The sequence below is a fragment of the Capra hircus genome, chromosome 8 (assembly GCF_001704415.2).
Source record: "Capra hircus breed San Clemente chromosome 8, ASM170441v1, whole genome shotgun sequence".
Classification (NCBI taxonomy): Eukaryota; Metazoa; Chordata; class Mammalia; order Artiodactyla; family Bovidae; genus Capra; species Capra hircus.
Window position 1 is genome coordinate 37,849,844 of NC_030815.1, and position 24,974 is coordinate 37,874,817.

At 38.7% G+C, this 24,974-nt stretch overlaps 1 protein-coding gene across 2 annotated transcripts in view; it reads right to left on the bottom strand.

The window, feature by feature from the left end:
- Window positions 1–24,974, bottom strand: part of KDM4C (lysine demethylase 4C) — a 400,467-nt gene that overhangs the window by 267,176 nt on the left and 108,317 nt on the right. For both annotated transcript variants that reach the window (XM_018052007.1, XM_018052008.1), the window contains 2 exons: window positions 23,574–23,677; window positions 19,373–19,510 (listed from right to left, as the gene is read on the bottom strand). In XM_018052007.1, the coding sequence (XP_017907496.1) occupies window positions 19,373–19,510; window positions 23,574–23,677 (242 nt within the window). The remainder of the gene's footprint in view (window positions 1–19,372; window positions 19,511–23,573; window positions 23,678–24,974) is intronic.

A 24,974-nucleotide genomic window follows, 5' to 3' on the forward strand; every position in this document is an offset into this window, starting at 1 on the left:
AAACACAGAAGTAGAGCACATAAAAGATGAAGGTCCCTGACCGTTCACACCTCAAATTCATTCCACAGGCCAAAGGCCCCTATAATTAACCATATGAATCCTTTCATTTCTTTTATAGCTTCATACTATACCAAGTACACATTAACTAGCTTTCTGCTTTTTACTTAATGATATATTTTGAAGTTCTTAGTCATACCACTACATACAGAGGTATTCCACTGCTTTTAGCAGGGGCATAGTACAAATGCAGGGCACTTTGTATTTTTGCCAAACATGTAGAAGCAACCTTATTTTAAAACTCATTTGAGCCTACAACTGTACACAACTATCTACATGAAAACTTGGAATGCCAACCCTTTTCAGTGACTCAAGGAAAAATCTTTAAAACAGAAAGGTGTAAAGGGCAAATGCACATCATTCTTTTGTGAATGACACCAAGTATTCATGGTTCTTGGTTTTTTTTTTTTTTTTTTTTACTATTTATAAGTATTTGCCTTACACATATATCCTGAGGAAACCAAAACTGAAAAAGACACATATACCCCAATGTTCACTGCAGAACTATATACAAAAGCTAGGATATGAAGGCAACCAGATGTCCACTGACAGATGAATGGATAAAGAAGCTGTGGTATATATGTCTATGTATATGTGTGTGTGTGTGTGTGTATATAAATATATATATATATAAAATGAAATACTACTCAGCCATAAAAAGGAATGCATTTGAGTCAGTTCTAATGAGGTGGATGAACCTAGAGCCTATTATACAGAGTGAGTAAGTCAGAAAGAGAAAAACAAATATCGTATATTAACGCATACATATGAAATCTATAAAAATGATACTGATGAAATTGCAGCACAGCAATGAAGACACAGAAAGAGAACAGACTTATGGACAAGGGCTGCGGAAAGGAAGGAGAGGGTGAATTGAATGGAGAGAGTAGCGTGGAAGCATATACATTATCATATGTAAAATAGATAGCCAATGGAAATTTACTGTTTTTCTCAGGGAACTCAAACTGGGCTCTGTAAAACCTAGAGGGGTGAGAAAGGGTATTAAGTTGGAGGGAGGGGACATATATATACCTGCGGCTAATTCATGTTGATGTATGGCAGAAATCAAACCAATATTGTAAAGCAATCATCAATCAATTAAAAATAAATAAATATAATTATTTTGAAAAGTATTCAGGCTTCCCTAGTGGCTCAGATGGTAAAGAATCCACCTGCAATGTGGGAGACCTGGGTTCAATCCCTGGGTTGGGAAGATCCCCTGGAGGAAGGCATGGCAACCCACTCCAGTACTCTTGCCTGGAGAATCCCCATGGACAGAGAAGCCTGATGGGCTACAATCCATGGGATCACAAAGAGTCAGACACAACTGGGCAACTAAGCCCAGCACTTAGAACTATCAAAATCTCATAAAAATAATGAGCCTAAGAATAACATTCTTTTATAACCATATAGCATCCCAATGATCTTTCTTCATTATATGCCTTCGTTTTACACCACAGCTAAAATCCCCAACTGAAAACACAAGTAACTCTATAAATAGCATCTTTCCTTGAAGTTCAAACTTCCTTATCTTTATTCAGTAATCCATACAACTCCAGTCATTAGTTCTGCTCTGCAACTTACATCATAACATACAAACGGCATAAAATAGGCTAGCTTTCGCCTCCTTTCACTTAGCTATAAATTTACTTTGAAGGTTTATTAGTCAATAGCACAGTCACAAATACCCAAGCCGTCATCAGGCTACTCCTATTAAATTTACAGAAACACTATATAGGCTTTGTAAAACCACACGTCTAGATACTGGAACTGATCTTTAACAAGTTTTCCCCTCTTGCAAATTGCCCAGTCCCAAAGAGTTTATCATCCTCTGTTAACTGTACAGCTTAGTGAATGCAGGAACATTTATAGTTGTGTTTTGACTACACTCAATACCCACTTCCTTCTATGTCCTATTTCTGATTCCCCCAAACTGTAATTTCGTCACTGTTCGCTTTCCCAGCTTTTATCTCAAGTCAAGACCATTGTTTGGACTGGGTTTGGTTTCATAGTCACTGAATCTGGGAACAGTAGGCAGAGAAACACCTTCAGACATGATAACATGTCCTGTTCTGCAAAGATGAATCCAATAAAAAGCATCAATTTAACTGTAGTAGGTCCAGGGAACAGAGATAAGCAAGGACACAATTAAAGGAATACAGCTGCCCCAAGAAAGATAGGGTTTCATGGGAGAGAAGGGATACTAAGCTGAACTTTGAAGGATGCTAGTTTCTTTCTGAAGCTTTCTCAAGACATTTTTCAGTTCAGTTCTTTTACATACATGTAATCAATAACATATAGAATGTAAACCTGTTTAGGGAACAACACAATAAAGTAAAACTGAAGCATAAGAGGGTAAAGAGTGGGCAAAAGAACAGGTCAAGAATCTGGAAACAGTAAAGGCCTCCTTGTTCAGCTGCCTGGACAGAGGCACCAGGGGCAAGACATCCTTATCCCCTGACATAAGGCAGATATGACGTCAGTTCAGTTCAGTTCAGTCGCTCAGTCGTGTCCAACTCTTTGCAACCCCATGAACTGCAGCATGCCAGGCCTCCCTGTCCATCACCAACTCCCGGAGTTCACTCAAACTCATCCCACCTAAAACCTCTGAGACTCCCACAGAGTGTGACTCTCACTCTCGTTTCCCTGAAGTCACTAGCAGTGTAAGTCTCGATGAAAAGGACATCTACAGTTTCCTGCAGAACAGTGGGAATGAGGAAGGTTACATCTGTTTCATGGTCAGTATCTGGAAGAAAAGCAGGCCAGTGCATGGTGGCAGCTAAGAAGAAAAAAAGGACACAGGCTCAATCTTTGGTCATAAGCAAACACTGACTCCTGTAAATAAAAACACAAAAAACACTCCGGTACAATTTAAAAGCAAACAAACTGGGAATAACGTTTGGGGAAAATAAGGCCAAAGTTTTTGTCCTTAATTTATAATAACAGTCCTAATAATATTTTCAGAAAATATAAGCAATTAAAATTATTCAAATTCTTTGGTAATTTTTAAAATGAAAATAAAAAATAAGATTATACCACTTCTTTAAAAAAGGAAAATTATTTTAATAACAATCTCAGTGTTGGCAAAAAATCATTTTTGTGTTACTTGAGTGAATACAAATTCTGAAAACAATCTGACACCATGTATACAAATACTATTTGATTCAATAATTACACTTCTAAAATCATGTCTTGAGAAAAAAGGAAGTTGAACAGCAGTTCATGCATAAAGCTCTTTACTACAGTATAATCTGTAATATTGCAACTTGTAAATAACCCAACTTCACAACAACAAGCAAACAGTTAAGTTAGGGTACATTCATATGATTAAATGCTCAGCTATTTTAAACTGTATTTTTGAGAATTCTGAAGTGGTATGAGAAAATATTTAGAAATGATAAAGATACAGGCAAAATGTAAAATTATATATCTGATAATACTCCATTTTTTAAAACATATTCTTATATGCATGACAAAAAGCTTAGCTTAGGGCAGTGGGTCCAAGATCTCATCAAATCAACTCTGTCTGCATCCACAGTTCAAGATAACTAGAAAACAGGTCTGGTGCCTCCTCCCAAAAGTCCATCACAGGTCATTCCACAGCAAGTAACTAACAGATGTTGAATTAAACTGAATGCCAGTCTCTTAATAAATCTGGTGGACAACGATTCTGTTTCAGACACAAATGCACTGAAGCCGAGGGGCCAGATCCACTGTTACACTGGGATCTTTGTCCACAGATCCTATTGAGTGACTGAGACAATAAGGAGCTGGGAGGTGGACACACGACATCCACTGAAGACAACTCCTCCCATAGTGACACCTGTTTGGCTTTATCTTGTGGAATTTCCTTAAATAAGAAATACCATTTACTTCAAACCTTAATAATCATAGTCTAAAGGAGGCATTTCATGCAATGATGGGCACAATAAAGGACAGAAATGGTATTAACCTAACAGAAGCAGAAGAGATTAAGAAGAGGTGGCAGGAATACACAGAAGAACTGTACAAAAAAGGTCTTTAATAACCCAGATAACCACAATGGTGTGGTCATTCATCTAGAGCTAACATCCTGGAGTGTGAAGTCAAGTGGGCCTTAGGAAGCATCACTACAAGCAAAGCTAGTGGAAGTGACAGAACTCCAGCTGAGCTAAAAGATAATACTGTTAAATACTGAGCTAAAAGATAATACTGTTAAAGTGCTGCATTCAATATGCCAGCAAATTTGGAAAACCCATCACTGGCCATGGGACTGGAAAAGGTCAGTTTCCATTCCAATCTCAAAGGACAATGCCAAAGAGTGTTCAAACTACTATACAACTGCGCTCGTTTCACATGCTTCCAAGGTAGTGCTCTAAATGCTTCAAGCTAGGCTTCAATGATACATGAGCCAAGAACTTCCAGATGTACAAGCTTTGGGATTTAGAAAAGGCAGAGGAATCAAAGATCAAATTGCCAACATCCGTTGGATCACAGAAAAAGCAAGGAAATTTCAGAAAAACATCTACTTCTGCTGCATTGACAATGCTAAGGCCTTTCACTGTGTGGATCACAACAAACTGTGGAAAATTCTTACAGAGATGGGAATACCAGGCTACTTTACCTGCCCACTGAGAAACCTGCATGCAGGTCAAGAAGCAACAGTTCAGACCAGATATGGAACAACAGACTGGTCCAAATTGGGAGAGTCAGGTGTCAAAGCTGTATACTGTCTCACTGCTTATTTAACTTAAATGCAGAGTACATCATGCGAAATGCTGGCCTGGATAAAACTCAAGCTGGAATCAAGACTGCCAGGAGAAGTATCAATAACCTCAGATATGCAGATGGACACCACTCTAACGGCAATAAGCGAAGAAGAACTAAAGATCCTCTTGATGAAGATGAAAGAGGACAGTGAAAAACTAGATTAAAACCCAACATTGAAAAAATGAAAATCATGGCATCTGGTCTATTCATGGCAATAGACAGGAAACAATGGAAGCAGTGACAGTCTTTATTTTCTTGGCCTCCAAAACCACTGTGGATGGTTACTGCAGCCATGAAATTGAAAGGACCCTTGCTCCATGAAGGAAAAGCTATGACAAACCTAGATAGTGTTACTAAAAAACAGAAACATCACTTTGTCGATAAAGGGCCATATAGTCAAAGCTATGGTCTTTCCAGCAGTCATATATGGATGTAAGAGTTGGACTATAAAGAAAGCCAAGTGCTGAAGAATTGATGCTTTTGAACTGTGGTGTTGGAGAAGACTCTTGAGAGTCCCTTGGACAGCAGAGAGATCCAACCAGTCCATCCTAAAGGAAATCAGTCCTGAATGTTCACTGGAAGGACTGATGTTGAAGCTGAAACTCCAATACTTTCATCACCTGATGTGAAGAACTGACTCATTCGAAAAGACCCTGATGCTGGGAAAGATTGAAGGCAAGAGGAGAAGGGGACAACAGAGGATGAGATGGTTGGATGGCATCACCAACTCAAAGGACATGAGTTTGAGTAAACTCCGGGAGTTGGTGATGGACAGGGAGGCCTGGCATGCTGCAGTCCATGGGTCGCAAAGAGTTGGACACGACTGAGCGACTGAACTGAACTGATGGTTTTTCCAGTAGTAACGTATGGATATGAGAGCTGGACCATAGAGAAGCCTGAGTGCCAAAGAAGTGATGCTTTTCAAACTGAGGTGTTGGAGAAGACTCTTGAGAGTCCCTTGGACTGCAAGGAGATCAAACCAGTCAATCCTAAAGGAAATCAACCCTGACTATTCATTGGAAGGACTAATGCTGAAGCTCCAAGACTTTGGCCACCTGATGCGAACAGTTGACTCATTGGAAAAAACTCTGATGCTGAGAAAGATTGAGAGCAGGAGGAGAAGGAGGCGACAGAGGATGAGATGGTTGGATGGTATCATCAACTCAATAGTCATACCTTGAACAAATTCCTGGAGGTAAGGGAAGGACAGGGAAGCCTAGCATGTTGTAATCAATGGGTTCGCAAAGAGTTGGACACAACTGAGTCACTGAACAACAACAAGATTCATAAAGTCTGATTCAATCAATCCACTATTATGTCAATCATTTCCAAAAGGTAAGACAGGAGTAGAAGGGATGCTCACATAATGTAATCAACCCAAACTGCATTTTACCAATCTAAAAAATATTTAACTATACATATGCCTACTGAAATTCTAGGTTTTGTAAACTACCCAACCTCAAAATGTTTCTTCTAAAACACAGTGAATTGCATCACCCCAATTTTCCTGGTAAGTAGCTACATCAGTTATTCAGTGACTGAGGATGGACTTCAAGTTCCCCATTGCACAACTCAAAGAGCAGATCCTTCTAGAAATACGGACCTGAGTTTCCAATTCCCTGTCTCCATGTTCACTTAGGCTGCTCTACCAGGTGCTGCTGCTGCTGCTAAGTCGCTTCAGGCGTGTCCGACTCTGTGCAACCCCATAGATGGCAGCCCACCAGGCTCCCCTGTCCCTGGGATTCTCCAGGCAAGAACACTGGAGTGGGTTGCCATTTCCTTCTCCAATGCAGGAAAGTGAAAACTGAAAGTGAAGTTGCTCAGTCGTGTCCAACTTTTAGTGACCTCATGGACTGCAGCCTACCAGGCTCCTCCATCCACGGGATTTTCTAGGCAAGAGTTCACGAGTGGGGTGCCAATGCCTTCTCCATCTACTAGGTGAGATCACCAATAAGAACAAACGGTAAAGTACTAACAGGACCTCTAAAGGAATCTGTGTTCATCACCAACACTTCTCAGTCCAGCCCCGATTGGCCGAGGACATCACAGACTGACCTGACTTTGCCACAGACACTGTCCCTTGCAATAGCACCAGCAAATACATCTGTGTAGTAACTGAGAGAAAAAGTACCATGAATTGACCATAAGGCACCTACACTACAGAAATGTGTTTTAAGACACACTGCTATAGTGTAAACCTGTGCACAAATCTGAGATCAGCAGTTTATCTATTAAGAGGTCTTAGTCACGCTTATTCAAATTAAATGTTTTAGTATCTAGGATCCAGCTGTAATTTGGAAGGTCCTGAGTGTAAATAGTATCAACATTCAAAAAACTTCTCTAAAATTTTCTCTAATCAAATGTGAAATACTAAAGCATGAAGCTACGCTTTCCAAAAATTATGACCATGTACCTAAATGGATGTGGTTTTAGAGACATAATCGAGACACTTCAGAAATTAAACATTTACCATCAAGTCACTTGCTAGAACCAATGAGGAGGAAAATATGTAACAAAGAAGAGTCTCACACAGAAGTTGAGCGGGGTTTGGAACACTGCTTTCTTGGTAAATCTCTCGTCTATGCCTTCAATCCCCTGCAAAGACAGCCTCCAATTTGTTTCTTTACTGGCAGAGTAATGCTGTTTTTATTCTTTTTCAACTCTACTCTAGCATCCTCCCAAAATAGAAAAGTTTGCAAGTTAACTTTTTAAACATAGATGGTATATGCTCTTTGGTTGTTTGATTTTAAGAATGACATAAAATTAAGGGATATTTTAAGCACCATCTGCTCTCTTGCAACAATGGGCAATAATTTCCTGATTGTCTTACTTCATGTACGTGTTTTAAATCTAGAGTATCCTTTATGATTATTGCAGTTGGCATTTTCTTATTTTATGTAGCCCTTCTTGCCTATATCTGTACTGAGCAACCAGGCTTGGTTTTATCCCCTCTTTGTGCCATTCCTATTTCAATTTCCCATTATCACAGAACTGTTGACAAAAGTCATTCTGTTACTTTTTTCTGTCATGTCTTCCAAATTCACTGGGCTAATCCTTTATGAGGACAGAGAAATGCAATTCTAAAGGAACTTATTAAAATTTATTTAACCAATCCAATCCTTCAAATATGAGGACACGGTTAGAAATGCTGTCATTCAGTAAAACAGAAACTTCGATGGCATTATCTTCCAGTATTGACTGGGGTGGAATAAGCTGAGATGCTGGTGCATGCAGGGCCTGTCAACAAAGACAGGACTGGAAACGTGCGAGTGCACCAGGTCCACCTAGCCATCTGCTCGGTGTAGGGGGAAGAGAAACACAGCAGTGAACTAAGGTGTTTGTTTTCTAAGTCCTAACTTGTTAACAAGATCTGTGCAATGAACTCGTACGTACTACTGTGGTTCTATGGAGACCCTCAGAAAAAATCCATGGCAACCACCTGTCATACTCCACTGGGATAAGAGAGATGCTTCTAGTAAAAATCTATACTGTAAACTTGTTTTACTTACCGTAAACGAAAGATGCATTAAAAGGAAAGATGTTTTTAAAAAAAAAAAAAGACATTGAAAAACAATGTGAACAATATTAACTGTGTAGATTTTTTAAAAGATGCAGACATATACTAATAGTTTTGAAAGTATATATAAGGAGTTGTTAAAAAAGGTTTTACCTTTAAGGAAAGGACTGAAACGGGTGCCATTACATATTTTTCTGTGCTTTAATTTTTTTAGCCATGGACATACATTAATTTTTAATACATTTCCACAAGGGATAACATACTTAAGAGCCATTGTGATTTCCTTTCAAATAATTTTCTGTGAAAGGATTTTAGTACATGGGCACATCATAATTTTCTCAATGACTTCCCCATCATTGGACATATTAGTTATAATTCAATTTTTGCTGATAAATCTAGCACTGCAACAATCACCTCAGTAAGTGTACTTTTGTTTTTGTAAATGTACTTTTTCCAGTTATTTCTTAGGAGTGTAAGAAATGGCTCAAAGGGCTTAAAGACGTTAAAGGTTACTGATAAACATCACCTACCTGCTTTTCAGGATGCATATCACAATCATACCACAGCCAGCAGAAAAGCAGAGTGCTCACTCTAACAAGTACATTCTCATGAGTAATAAGAATTGTCCTTTGGTCTTTACTAATATGATAAGAAAAAGAAATCTTTCACTATTACTTGGAATACTACTGATGTCTGAAGGATTTTTCAATTTCCAAAGAAACAGGTTCTCACACTATTTCAACAATCATCAGAATCATCCAATTTTATGTTAATTAATGCTTAAAATTAAAGGACAGAATATACACTCCTAAGAGAACACAAGAAATACAAGAATCTTGGGAATACAAGAAACACTGAAAATTTATTTTTAGGCTATAAAAAATATAGCTGATGAAAATTTAGAATACTGCTGGAAACAACCTATTCTTTTATCTTAATTCAAGTACGTAAGAAGTATGTAAAAGTCACGTGTGAACTGGAGTCAAACTCAGCATAGGAATCTACAACACTCATGATGGTTTTCTTTCCAAGGATTTATAACACATGGTCTTTCAAATTCAACACAGAGCCTGAGAGCCACAGTATGTCTGTGAACACATAAGCAACAGCTCCTTCAAATTCCTCCTCCCAGCAATCTGGCCTACAGAACCCCAAATACTATCAGTTGATGTCACTTCTTTTCAGATGCCCTCAGTTTGGCAGAAAGTAAAAGTGAATGGATGTGAGAATTCAGTGGTAATATATAAAGCAATCCATCTGCCAGGCCTGCTGTGAGCACGTCTGCTACAAATACTATCCCCACAGCCACTGCTGCTGAGCACCTTGGGCCTGAACTCCACCAGGCTTCCCCACACAGTGTCAAAGAGTTCCCTGATTTCGAAATGGCCCACGAGGAATGGCTTTCAAAATGTGCCCAGTGAGAGAGGCATGCTGCTAGGTGCCTGACCCCCTGTGGCCCCGATCCTGGTGAGGCACCAGTTAAAGCCTTCTCTACAGGTAGGAAACTATGGCTACAGAGGCAGGTTATCCAAGCACCCCACACAGAACCAGAATTCTAATACAGGCCTATGTGATTGGGTTGGGTTTTTGCTTGCTTGCACTCAAATTAGCCACCAAAACACTTTTAGAAAGGAAAGAAATACTCTGGAAATGGAGCAATGAACACTTGTATTTCTGACAGAGTTATGAAAAATAAAACACTGGCTTTTCTCTAGGCTTTGAATTTGAACAGAATACTTTTGATCTCTAATCTGGTCTCTGTGTCCAAAGCATGGGCTTTAAACCAGGTCATAGGCTGGTGACCTCAGTGCTTCCTTGTCCTCTTCTAGAAAGACAAGCCTCCTGTTACTCTCTGAGGGCAAGCTGGAGTTTTCCTCTATGGTTCCACTAACCATACCCTCCTTTCTATGTGGCCAAGATCGGCCCACTAATCTGATCCATCATCGCTGGAAAAGGAAGTGGGAGTTCTCTTAGACCTGCCAGGCCCATCTCTGAGCAAAGGTCAGTTCCCCAAACTGGAATTCTGAAAGAAAGATGCACAACCTAACCCACCACACATCTCTCCAGTCCCCACCCCAACTGTGCCAGACTCCTTATAGATTTAACTTCAGTTATTCTTCAGCACAACTCTGAAGAAGCTATAATCTCCATTTTACATATGGGGAAAAGGTATTTTTAACATTCAATTCAGTTCAGTCGCTCAGTTGTGTTCAACTCTTTGCGACCCCATAGACCACAGCATGCCAGGCCTCCCTGTCCATCACCAACTCCCAGAGTTTACCCAAACTCATGTCCATCGAGTCAGTGATGCCATCCAACCATCTCATCCTCTGTCTTCCTCAAGGAGGTCAATTAAGGACTTGCTCCAATCACACAGTTAGTAAAAGGAAAAGGAAGAATTCAAGTCAGAGCCTGGCCAACCCTTGAACTTATCCGCCTTTACCGCTGCACAACAATGCTTCCCTAGTACATGAGGAAAATGAAGCTCAGCAGAATGGCAGGCAACCTGAAAGGGACTCAAGACAGTCTGTTACTCTCTGGAGCACCAACCACCTCCATCACCCTGCATCATCCCTTGAGTGACCCAAATACTAAGCAGACCATGGAACCTCAGTAACTACTTGAGCTTTATTTCTCATGAAGCATCTTGAAGGGAAATGCAAGATATAATTAATTTTATAAGACTAACTTTGATATTACAAATGGAATATTAAGCATGCTAAATTTTTCATCCTTAATGTTTTCCTAGCCTTTTCCAAAAAGACTACAAAATAACAGCAATAATGGTAAAATACATACATACAATCCTCGGCTCTTATTTAACATAAATACTTATTTATTATTACAAAAAAGACATTCCCCAAGATTAACATTTCATTTCTTCATATGTTTAATGACATTACAACATGAAGCTGAAACTTCCCTTACTCAACTACTTATTCATTTGTCATACTCAAGTGTGATAAAAATCAATATATCAAACAATAAGGGAGACATAAGGCAATCATAAAAACTACACTCAGCATTATAAGCAAGAGGCATACAAATATTGACACTGTTCTCACTTAAGGACAGCACTTGGAAAAATGCAAACGGATCAATACAAATGAAAAACAAAAATAATGGACAGAATTAGCTGTGAGCACTAACTTTCACAAACAGCGCCACAGAGAATCAATCAGTGCTCTAAGCTATCACGTTGGAAATCATCCCTCCAGAGTATCTGGACAGTTCAGAAGACAATCTGGTTTTACCTTTTTTGTTTTAAAAAGAGGCAAAAAAAATATATTACAAGGCACAGTTTGTAGGGAATAAAAGCAGAGTAAATTTAAAATACTAGGCATGGCTGAAAGAGGGAGAGAACCAAGCACTGGGCTTCTTTATTGTATCGGACGTTTTCAGGATCTGCCAAACAGGGACACCCTTCCTCTTCGAATTGGCTAACACTCTGATTCTTATAATTGCCAAAGTGTAGAATTATTAAAACAGTAATAGAGATTAAGGGTTTCTTAATCTTAAGAGATCAAGGGTTTCTTCACCCATTCTTTATTACCTTTGATATTTAAACATCAACACCCTATTCAGCTGTTACCTTCACTACTTTCAACCTTCTGCTTAAGGAGGGGTCCTGGCATGAGAGAGAGCTCCAGGGCTACAGACCCCATGAGAATTTTCGGGCTATAACTCTGACAAGCAGTTACGAAGAGATGTGTGTTCACACTTCCTATCATCTTGCTCGGAGCAGAGGGAGGACAGGCTATGGATCCACAGATTTAAGTCTAATTATAGTCACTGACCTCAGAGAAATTCCATTAAAGCTTTCTTTTGATTCAAAGAGGTCATATCAAATGATCACAGAAGCAAGATTCGCACAACAGACTTCAAACTGGGCATATACACGTCACCTTTGTTCTGTCAGGAAAGAATGTATATCTTGAAGGAAAGGGAACAGTAACCTTGGTTGGCATGCCTTATTTAAGAAGTCTGAAAATTCACACTTAGCTCTTTCACTGAGAAAGAAAAAGCACTATGTGGCTGGCACTTAAATAATCCACCACATCCAATGAAATGAGTCCAGAAGGGTACAGGGTACTAGGGGGCCAACCTTCTGCATCCAATCTCAGCCTCACCATCCTCATTTTATGCATCATCCCAACTACTTGGTTTTAGAAAGGGGGCTAGCAGAGGACAGTGCATGCTCAGTCGCTTCAATTGTGTCTGACTCTTTATGACCGCATGGATTGCAGCCCGCCAGGCTCCTCTGTCCACAGTATTTTCGCAGGAAGAATACTGCACTGGGTTACCAGGTCCTCCTCCAGGGGATTTTCCTGACCTAGGGACTGAACCCATGTCTCCTGCATCTCTTGCACTGCAGGTGGATTCTTTTACCACTGAGCCACTGGGGAAGCCCAGTAGAGGACAGAAGATATCCAGTTATCTCTGGACCAGCACAGATGGCAAGACGTAACACATATAAAGTGCCCTACATCAGGACTGGCACACTGTGAACAATCAATGTCCAATCCTACTACTATCAGACCATATGAGTAGAATGATTTAAAAACTGATTTTTCTCAGTACAGTGAATATGTTATTCAAAATGTCAACTTACTTTTTAAGGTATACAGTTAACTAGAGCCTCAAAAACAGGTATTACTTTGATTTTGAGTTAGTGATTAGACATCAGTATCATAAATTATATACTTGCTGCTGCTGCTAAGTCGCTTCAGTCGTGTCCAACTCTTCGCGACCCCATGGACTGCAGCCTACTAGGCGCCTCCGTCCATGGGATTTTCCAGACAAGAGTACTGAAGTGGGTTGCCACTGCCTTCTCTGAAATTATTTACCTGCTGCTGCTGCTGCTAAGTCACTTCAGTTGTGTCCGACTCTGTGCAACCCCATAGACGGCAGCCCACCAGGCTCCTCCATCCCTGGGATTCTCCAGGCAAGAACACTGGAGTGGGTTGCCATTTCTTTCTCCAATGCAGGAAAGTGAAAAGTGAAAGTGAAGCCGCTCAGTCGTGTCCGACCCTCAGCGACCCCATGAACTACAGCCTTCCAGGCTCCTCTGTCCATAGGATTTTCCAGGCAAGAGTACTGGAGTGGGGTGCCATTGCCTTCTCCGATTATTTACCTAGTTCCACTCAAATTCTATAGTCCAGCAAATTTATTAATAAATTAGCACTAAATGAAATGAGACTCCCCATTCCTGAAGACTCAAACCCCAAACGTCTCTCCTGCAGACACAATCTATATTAGTCACTTAGCTTTTCTGGTACGCTACTTGACGTCTCAGATTTTCTGAATCCAACAATACTTTATTAGAATAAAATGGGGACATAAACACATAAATACAAACTCCCCAGTTTGAGTACAAACTCCTAAGGACATGACTTCATATGCTTCTTTTTCTCTATATGGTATTTTCTCTTCTCCCCTTTACACTCTTGTTTAAAAAAAAAAGGGGGGGGGGGGCAGAGGACAACCACTGATCAGCAGTGCTGTGTTGTAGCACCAGGATCCAAGTAACAGAAGCCAAGTGAAGGTAAAAAGATAAAATGAAGGATATGAAACCACTTAACTCTCGAAGTTCATATTTTATGTGCCATACCAGACATTAAAATTAGAGTGCCAAGAACTGTTAAATGAGCAATGTTCAACAGTCCACATTTACTTTACTTCACAAGCTGTAAGAATAGAGAAATGTCACTGTACCAGTATTCTGTGATCTAAGGCATATTAAAATATAACCTAGAAACTCACTGTTAAAATGGTTCCTGATTGTTTTAACAAAGACCACCCCAAGATTAAAGATTTTTTTGGATGAATGCTACCTAATTTAGGCAAAAACAAATTTAATTTTAGAAAATGATTGAAATATAAAAAAAGATAAACCCATATCATGGTTTTTATATGCAAGACAATTCAATAGTTGAAATTCCTATCAGATTAAAAAGAAATCAATTTCAACATTCTACCTTCTCTTTTTAAACTTGTTCAAAAGTTTGAGGATTCAAATATCAGAATGCTTTCAAGTTAGATGGTGAAGTAACTCTCTTGGAGTTCATAAGAGAACATTCTCAGCTTTGCAGTGCAATTTTTCAGCTTTCTAGCATATCATGTTAATAGATTATCACTTAAAGTAAAATTAATGCAAAATAAGAGATATCATTCTGGAGTCACCAACTATTACCTTTCCTTCCAAGAAGATAACGTTATTTACCGTGCTGTAGATAAGTCTCTCACATTGCACATACTGTCATAAATACACTGCTTCTGATGGTGTAGCCTAGATATGACTGTCCCCCAGACAATGATTCTTTTTAACTCAAGAAAATCAGTACAGTAAATAACTTTTCTTCCCTTAGAGACAATCACAGTGCTGGAGGCTGCTGCAACACAGAAACAAAATATCCTCACAAATGTCTCCAAACAGTCAAGCTGAAAATCTAAGCCAAAGTTTCATTTAACAGCCTGTCAGTTTTTTGATGTGAAGCTAATGAATGCAGTGGCAAACAAATCCATCAAACCTAACATCAAAACAACTGCACTTCATCCCACCAAACGGAAAAATGAAATACAACCTGCAGGCCAGCTCTTTGATCCAACCTAGCCAGGAAGCAGACCTGTGAATGCCACCACAGCTGCTGAGCATAAGTAACCACGGATTCCGTCTCACCACAGAAAGAAAGAACGCTCCAGAAGCAGAAAACATTCACCTCGAATATGCACAAATATCTTAGTTCAACTGCTGTGCAATCTGGTGGACACTTTTAAATCTCTACTAGAAAAAAAGTATACAGTATTTCACTCTAGATTACTCTGAGATTCAAAGCTAGAAAGATGCCTAAAATAACTGGATGGTTTGTTCCACTCATATTACAGCTCTGCAAAAGAGGTTTATTAAAAGCCCTTCTGGTCATTATGACAGCTTTTTGAAGACAAAGAAACAATTCCTTTTGTACAAGCGTGTAGCACAATTCATATTTCAGAGAAGAAACTCACGGGGCACTCACCAAAGCTGAACTCTGCCTGACAGCAGGCATATGGGCACAAGGCCACCTAGAACATTCCTTTTTTTTCTTCAATGAAAACCTTAATTCTGATAAATGAAATGAGGAGAAAGAATTACAGAACCACTTTCTCAGGTAGGTGGGTCCACTTAAGGCAAGGCTGTTCTCTTCTGCAGTATTATGCAGGATTTGGTTTGCTATATTTGGCAGGTCAAGGCAAAAAAGGGCTGAATGATCGTGAAAAGAGATGGAAAGACAGGAACAAGAGGAATGCCAAAGTTGGGGGCATTAGCAAAAGTTTTTAGAAACAAGGATAGTCAAATTAAGTTACTGTCATTGCTCACACCTATACCCATTTTCTGAAGACCTGTTCTACAATCTATGCACAAAAGAAGCCTTATATAAGAGATGAGGGAGTTTGAGTAGATACTATAATAAAGGGCCATCTGAATTAAGTGCTGAAAAATGGGGAATACACTGACAGGCAATGGAATATCCACACAAAATAATTATTGTTGTTGCTATTACTATTTGGTTGAGAACATCAAAGGTTAAAGAATCTGCTGAAATTTGGAAGATGAGTATTTGCGAACAGCACAAATACTGGGATGGATGTTCTTTTTAGTCAATGTTAGCCATACCTTAAATGGAAGGAGGGTTTCATGAACAAATACCACATACCAAGAGATCAGTAATACATTCAAAGGAAATCCACAGAAACCCCATCTCCCATCCTGCTCCAGCGATGCCACCAGCAGTGAAGCAGCCAAGAGCAAAGGAAGCAGTCCTGGATGCTCCACAGTGCTAACACTACTCTCACCTCTGGCTCCCATCAAACAATTCAGCCTCCAAGGGATGAATTCACAGAAACATACACAGTGCCTGGCATACAACAGACAAGCTCTACCTGAAAAAACAGAACTCTCTCCCCATACATATTAAGTCACTTGAATGGCTTAAAAGGTCCCTAACCAAAGCCTGTTGGCTGCTAAACAAAGACCACCAAAATTATTGGTGAATGTGGGGTTATCTTTTCAAAATTATTTTTTTAATTAAAAAGTAACCTCCTGTAACAGCTCTTTTCTAAGTTATGGAAACAGAAACATTGGTTTGTAATATACAAAATATTATCAGTTGAGATTCTTCACTCTACCCCATGTTAATCAGTGCTGCACCAGACACTTTATCAGATGCTTTTACATAGACAAATCAACATGTGACAGGTAAAGCAGCAGTCATTTCCCAGTGCTTCAACTACAAAAAAGTACGCCATTTAAAAAAAATTATCCCCCTAAATGTATAACTCATTATTCACTTGTGAAAAATAACTGTTTTTTAAACAGGTATCATTTAGAATGAATAAAAAAACACAAAGGATTAAGACAAACAAATATGGTCACTCTCAAAGCTAAAATTTGTCTTTTAATACAATTTATAATTAATTTACTGTACATTATATTTTTCTCCAACAAAACACAAAAACTGTCCAATTTACAAATTTTCCTAATCTTAGGAAATTACACTTTCATACACATACCCACACATACACCACAGTAAATCTGTAAGGTTGCCTATAGAAACATACTTGAAAAAAATCAATATATATCACCATGTCAATTATTAACTGAAAATCTCTGATGTAGGCAGAATGCTGCCCCCCACACTCCCACATCCCATTTGGTCCCACCCCTAACAGCAAAGATATCCGTATCCTAGGCCCTGCAATCTGTGAATATACTATCTTTTATGACAAAAGGGATACTGTGGATTATTTGCTCTGAAATGTAGGGGACCACAGCAAGGGACCTGAGAGAGGCCTCTAGGAGCAAAGACCCAGCTGACAACAGCAAGGAAATAGGAACTCAGTCCTACAACCACAAGGAACTAATGGCCAACAATCCCACTGAGTAAGAAGCAGATTCTCCACCAGAATCTCCAATAAGGAATGCAGCCTTGCAAACACATTGACTTTGCTGGTGAAACCAATGTTAAACATACAACCTACAGGACTTCAAAACAGTAAAAAGAGTATTGTTTTAAGCCACTAATTTTATGATAATTTTATGGGAACTTATTACAGCTGCAATAAAAAATTAATACATTATTATTATTTAGGTGAGCAGCACCACCTCACCAAGAGTAAGAAAAGGGTGGAGACAACATCTAAAATCATCTCCAACACATGTAACTATGATGAGTTTTAAATTAACTGCCCAACACTGCATTATAGCCACTGAACATTTTGTCATATCCTCTGACTACACTGAATGATATAAATCAACACAGCATGAGTGGCTATCTACATACCTAAGCTTTCCACCCCCACCCCCACAACAAATCTATGTGGTAAAGAGGTATTTTTAGTTTACAGATAGAAACGAAAAGAAGAAATGACTTTCCTGATATTCTCTGGTTAGCAAAAAGAAGAGCTGGGCTTCAGATCCCTGCCTCCCCCAACTATGGCGCTCTGCTTCCTGAACAATCCCATACAGCTCTGGGCTTATCAGCTGAGACTTCAGAGAGGTTCACTATCAACCTCTCTTACGAGGTCACACTCCACTCCTACTCTGTCCACATGGAAAAGCAGAAACACAGGCAGGATATTTTAGACTTGGGGAGAAGCCAATACTCAGAACTACTGATGGAACTGAAAGCTACAGTAAACAAGCACAAACTGATTTTGCTGGTGATGGAACAGCTGGGATAGTTGACTTATTATGTCAACGATTAAAGCTGCAAACCATAAAAGAGCATACCTTTTTATAACCTCAGGGTTATGACACTATTTCGATGTAGACATAGGCATTACTTTTCTGCAAAATAATGGCAGTAGCTGGCCAAGGTACATACACTGAGCTTTCTTTTTTTTTTTTTAATTAGGTTTATTGTAATAAGAAGGATGTGAAAGAAGTAGTTCAGTTCTACTCCTTTCTAAATTACCCCTCATAAATAAAAATTACTCAGAACAGAGAAAGTCTTCTAATAGCAGGAGCTTTCTTTTATGTTATGAATTCACTCAAAAGCTTGAGCTGCCAAAGGGCTATATTCTTATTTTAAAATATTATGCTATTTTCTAAATGTGCATGTAAAATAAACCTAGAGTTGTCCTCCCTGAATATATTTCTATCCACGTTCACTCAATGGTTCCACACGAAAGTTTTATCATGAAGAATGAATAATATTTGCCTGGACCATGCAGGGGCCACAATAGGCCACACAGACTATATATGCCATTTCCCACTAAATATAGGGCAATTCTGCATACTCTGTAAAACACATAGTTTCATTAAGAACCTACCCTCTGCCAGCATGCACCTCTGCCTTAAAATCCACAGGAAACGAAGCAACCTAAAAGAAGCTACTGTCACTTTGAAAATGCCCTCTATTTAACTCTGCAGGAGGGCAATTAATAAAATTTAACCCAGTTGCTTGTGAATGAAAATATACAGTTTATGAACTAAATTAAATATACTGAGTAAGAGACACAAATTTTTATACCAAATTTAACATGAAGATATATTTCTTGTTAAAGTATGTTCTATATTATTACTTTCAAGGAATTCATTTCTCTGCTAAGGGCAGTTTTAATCATTTCTTCTTACCATCTTTCCTTAACATCTTGTTACAATTTTACCAGACACTTTCCTCTGTAAATAGCTGTTTTCTAAGTCATGGACTGAACTCTAACATGGAAGGTGCCAAGTCCACCTAATATGGAATCACAGGAAGCCACTAGAAAATCTCACAAAAAAACAAACATGCAAGATGGCCTTAAGAAAGCAAGCAAGCCTCGGTTGCATAAAATTACCTCTCAAAGTAAACTGCTCCACATTAATTTCAAAACAAACAAATGTTGCTACAAATATTAACATAGCCTATATAAAATAAATATATCTGTCTCGAATAAATTACTATAGTCACAGGCACACAACATCACTGAGGAGAAAAATAAATGCTGCATGTGATCTTAGCTTTCCCACTATAATAACCAGTATACACGTTTAATTTATGCTTTATTTCTTGAAGCATAACTTACCAATTTAGCAACTTTCCCATAGTCGATCCATCTGACAGTAGCAAAATTTGTAGATTCTGCACAGTTGAAACCATGATTAAAACCAGCATGGTAGCCATATGGGAAAGTGATCATAAATTCTCCAGCTTCCTGGGTGATCTGCAGGGTAGAAAACATATAATATTTCCCAATTATAAGGCATCCCAAATTGCAAATACAGTTAAAACATATTTCCTATTTAAAAAAAGAAAAAAAAATGTTATGATGTCCAAACTATACTATAGTATAAAAGAAGTGCCCCCAGATTCTTCACTTAATTCTTTAATAGTTTTTCAGAAGACTTTTAAAACTTTTCTAAACAGATGACCCTCTCCCAATAGTCAATCATTTAGCCCATTAGCAGAGAAATTACATTTTATTTGAAAATGTCTGCTTTATGCTATTCAAAAAAGTGTTCATAATAGCATTCAATACATTTTAATACTGAAAAATTCACATTACTGGAATTATCAAACAGGACATATCACAACTGACATTTTTCAAGTTATAGCTATAAAAATTTTGGCAACACACACTGAATGTTATGGATTCTTATTGCTTAAGAGTTGACTGTATTCAATAAATTGTCCTTTCATTATACTTGGAAAACATTCAATTAACTATTTCATTTAACAGTAAAATTTCTATCAAATAATTATTCAAATATATCTACAGCATGTAGGTATGTATGTGTGAGTGAGTGCATTTGCAAATATAATTAAAATAGCTTGGGTCAGTCAGCCATCAACCTAAAAGCAAAGATAAAAATGTATTCAGTCCATTCCTATCTTTTAAAGAAATCTGCTTTTTTTTTTTTCCTACAATCACCAAAACATACAAAACACACCAGTAACTATGGAAGAATAGTGAAGCGAAATTTATCAATGTTTTTTAAAACTTGTCTGCTCAATACTAGAGTATCAAATCTGTAACTCACTGATTCGTTCAGTCACCTCGGTTCGAGAAATAAATATGTAAGTATGCACCTATGTGGACACATATAAGAGACACACTATATAAATACATGTGCACACACTGCACTCAGTAACCATTACAGGAATGCTAAAATGTTGTGTGTGGAAGTACTTTCCTTCCCAACAATTCTAAAATTTAGCTCATCACCCCTGCCCCTGTGACACCCCAGCAGGTGTTCTATTACAATGAGCAGCAATTCAGCTGCCACCTGGCAGGCAGAGAATGGCTTATCAGGGTTCAACATGGTTCCAGTTCCATCATTTCAAGCCACGTGAGAATACAGCCTGATTCTCTCCTTTTCTAGTCTCACTGAATCTCATTCATTATAACTGTGCTTCGAAATAAGGCATTTCCTTGCACCATGTGATAAAATAAAACTTACTTTGCTCAACTGTCACTAGCCCTATAAAGGGGAGTTGGGGGAAAGAGGGTAAGACTGCTGTCAGTGGGATAAGGAAGCGAGCGTCATTGCTCCACTGAATCCCATCTATAGTTCTTCCCTATTCTATCTGGAAAACTCCTTTCTTGCCATGCTGAAAAGTACCTATTCCCATTAAATGGGACCCTAAATATTATGCCTATATATAGTTTCTAGAAACAGGTCAGTCCCAATTAGCTAAATTATAAGGCTAATTTACTGCCTCAATGAAATAAACTGATTTTTTTTAAAAAAGAAGGGTATAGAGACAGAAAAGTACAAGTTCTTTTTAAGACTAACCAAGCATCATAATTCCACATGGCAAAAAATGGTGGAAAGGGTAGTGCACATAATCGAAAAGCAGACAGTAGCTATTTGGCAAACATACTTTTTCATACATACATATACATATACACATATGAGAATATGCACAAATACACTGAAAGAAAAAGAAACAAATGTTAGTCCAACTGGGAAATGACTGCCTAAAGAGTAAAGGTTGAACTGAGGAGGAAGAGTGCGTTATTATATTACCTATACTATGCAAAGCGCTTCAAATAGATAATCTCTTTTCATCCTCATAATGGCCCTATTAAATGGCACTCTTATTATCTCCATTTTCCAGTTGAAGAGATTGAAGCTCACAAAAATGATGTAATTTACCCAAGTGGCAGAATCAGAAATGAACTTGGGAAGAATCAATGTCATTCCAAAGTCTGCTACTCTGTCCAAGGTTACAGTATCATCATTGGAGAATAAGCTCCTCGAGGAGCACACTGTCATCACACATTCTTCATCAAGGCAGAAGGGGAGATGGCAGTATTTCATATGAAAACTGCAGCCACCAATCAGCCCTCTAAATGGCTGGTGTCTCACCAGCTGTGGACAAGCACTCACCATTCTACTTCCCACAGGAGCCACGAAATGTCCCATCCTCAAAAGACTGGATAAGAACATGGTGCATCTGGTGAGCTACCAAATAGTACCTGGAGAGCCTCAGCCCAGAAAAGGGTGCGAGGCACCTGTCTCCTTCTCCCCAAATATTACAAAGAAGCTAGAAGCTACTACAGCCTCCATCCTGGGTGAATGAGCCAATCCTGCAGCCCTGCTATTTCACATAACCCCCCTCCAAAGAACAACAATTCCCATCACCAGCCCTAAACTCTCAGAGCTTTTCCTGTCTTGGAGGACTCTATTCTGCTCCTTCTCTGCCTTCTAATATTCCAACTTAAATAAAAGGGCTTAATCAGGCTTATGACAACCACCTCAGAGAAAGTGCACTGATGACACAGGTCTGAGACTGGAAAGCCTGGTGCTTAGAGGCGTCTGCAAGGAAGACAATGCCCCCAGAAGGAGTGGCCCCACTGGGGGCGGGGCACAGCCTGTGACTTCTCTACCTGCGGCAGTGCTGCAGCCCACCCACACCTGTGGACATTATCCATAGTGCACATCTCGAAGGCACACTTTCTGTCATGGGGAGAAGTATGTAACTCAACAAGTAGTGAGAGTGTTCTCATCATGGACATGAGACAGTGTGTCTCATGCGTGACTGCCACAGAGACTGTTCAAGAGTGAGCAGGACCACCCCAAGGTGGAGAATATTTCCCAGTCCTTGCAAAAATTCTACTTCCAACAAAGCCTAGACTGGTGGGAACGGGGCCCCAGGGGTGAGAGGTGGGGGAAGATAGGTGGAAGACCGGATTTTAAGGGCCTGAAATAAAGAAGAGGGAAAGACTTAGTCACAAGTGAAAAGCTTTTAAAGTGGAAAACAGAGAGGATTATGGGAAGACAGTCAAAAAATGATAAAGAGAGTAGAGATATTTTTTAATTTTTCTGCAACTAGAGACTTAATCCGCCTCCAACTGAGAGAGAGCTCTTATTTATCTGGTCGAAAGTTTTTTTTTGCATTTCAGCTTCTTCACATAAAAACACTCATGCTCTGTAATAATTCTGACCCAATACTGATCCATGGACACAAAGAAAGAGTGATCTAGCACGTACAGAGTCTTACAGAACATAATCTTCAGAAATATTCCAAAGAAGCAATATCTGATTATTAAATCATCAGGCAATTCTATCCATAATGAAATCTCAATTGTATTATGTCTGAATGTGTTTAGAAATAACATACTGACACCATAATCACTGATTCTAACCAATCAAACTGCTAATAAAAACTGCTCTGATTTCTTTAAAAAAAAAAATAGATGGCGTTAACATAAATTCTGTTGTTCACACAAAAGATGTCAGTGAAAGAGAATTACTGCATGTCGAATGTGCTACATTTTACTTTCAGTATTGTTACAAGTGAACTAGAAGTGCATGAACTCTCAAGTAAATATACCTGAAATTAATTTCAAAAAATATGTAATTTCAGAATTTGAAAAAGAATAGATACAGGCATATGAAAAAAAAGGAAAAAAACACATGCCAAGAGCTTTTCTTACTTCACATCTTTCATTAGTATTTTTCTAATTAGTACTTTTCTAATTTCTAATTCATACTTTCATTAGTACTTTTCTAATATAGTTAACTATTTTAACTATAATTTTAACAAAAGTGGAATTAAAGTCAATTGGGTCTTTAAAAAAACAACAACAAAAAAAAGTAATTTCAAATCAGCACATAGGTAAATAATTGTTACCTAAGTAAAACATGAATCTGAATATTTCTCTTCATACCCTAAAAATCCTACTGGAAGTCAAAGATATATTAGTTTATGTTGAATTTGTCTTAAACACAAATTTTACACATATGAAATGATTCTGTTGAAGAGTAACACTAATGTACCTTGTCAAAGGGAATGCCGTATTTCTTTAATACTGAGGGAGATATCAGTGTCATCTTGTGGCGAAGAAATGCATCACACCCTTGAGAACTGCTTGGGAAAAAACCTAAATGGAAACAGTAAATACAAGCAGTAATGCATTAATTAAGATATAATTTCAAATCAATTTTTAAGTTTATGTTTTAGTATTCTTATATAATGACGGCTTTATACAACTATAGACCAAGTCCACCATCAAAAATCACAGTGCTAAAAACTAGAGTCAGAATTCTTAAAAACTAAATGATACATATTTTTATCACCAAAGGTTGATCTTTTTTACAAAAAGATCTGCCAAGAGTTGTCTGCATAATACAAAATGACTAAACCTTAAAACTCAAATACTTTGGCCATCTCATGTGAAGAGCTGACTCATTGGAAAAGACCCTGATGCTGGGAGGGATTGGGGGCAGGAGAAGGGGATGACAGAGGATGAGATGGCTGGATGGCATCACCAACTCGATAGACATGAGTTTCAGTAGACTCCGGGAGTTGGTGACGGACAGGGAGGCCTGGCGTGCTGCAATTCATGGGGTCTCAAAGAGTTGGACACGACTGAGCGACTGAACTGCAACTTTAAAAATTTGCAACAAATTTAAACTCAGTCTACCTATTATCTGATAAGTAGATAAAATATTAAGGGAGGTTAGAAGAGGAAAATCTGCAGTTTTAATACAGGAATCTCTTACTTTAGACTCCTAAAAGCACCCATTCTAGAAGCACTTGTCCCAATGCCCAACATACAGTAGACACACAGCCATTTCCTATCTGTTTCTTTCTGATCAATTTCATATAGTTTCAGTTCAGTTCAGTCACTCAGTCGTGTCCAACTCTTTGCAACCCCATGGACTGCAGCATACCAGGCCTCCCTGTCCATCACCAACTCACAGAGTTTACTCAAACTCATGTCCATTGAGTTGGTGATGCCATCCAACCATCTCATTCTCTGTCATCCCCTTCTCCTCCCACCTTCAATCTTTTCCAGGATCAGGGTCTTTTCAAGAGTCAGTTCTTTGCATCAGGTGGCCAAATATTGGAGTTTCAGTCCTTCCAATGAATATTCAGGACTTTAACTGCTATTCATTCCTGGAACTAACTCCCAGCCAGGACCACTCAACAGCATGGAAACCTGTCTGTCTCACCAGCCTATATGGGACCAGTGTCTTGAAGAAGCCTTTAGGTGAAGAAGTTAAACACACAGCAACTCGTTCATTCAACAGTACATGATGCACTGAAACCCAGCTGTTTCTCTCCATCTCTGCCTTCAACACTGCAGTCTGTCTGAGAAAAACTCTCATTAACTTGGTTATATAAGCTAGAGAAAACACATGTACTTGATGTCCTAGCCTTCACCTTCCGCACTC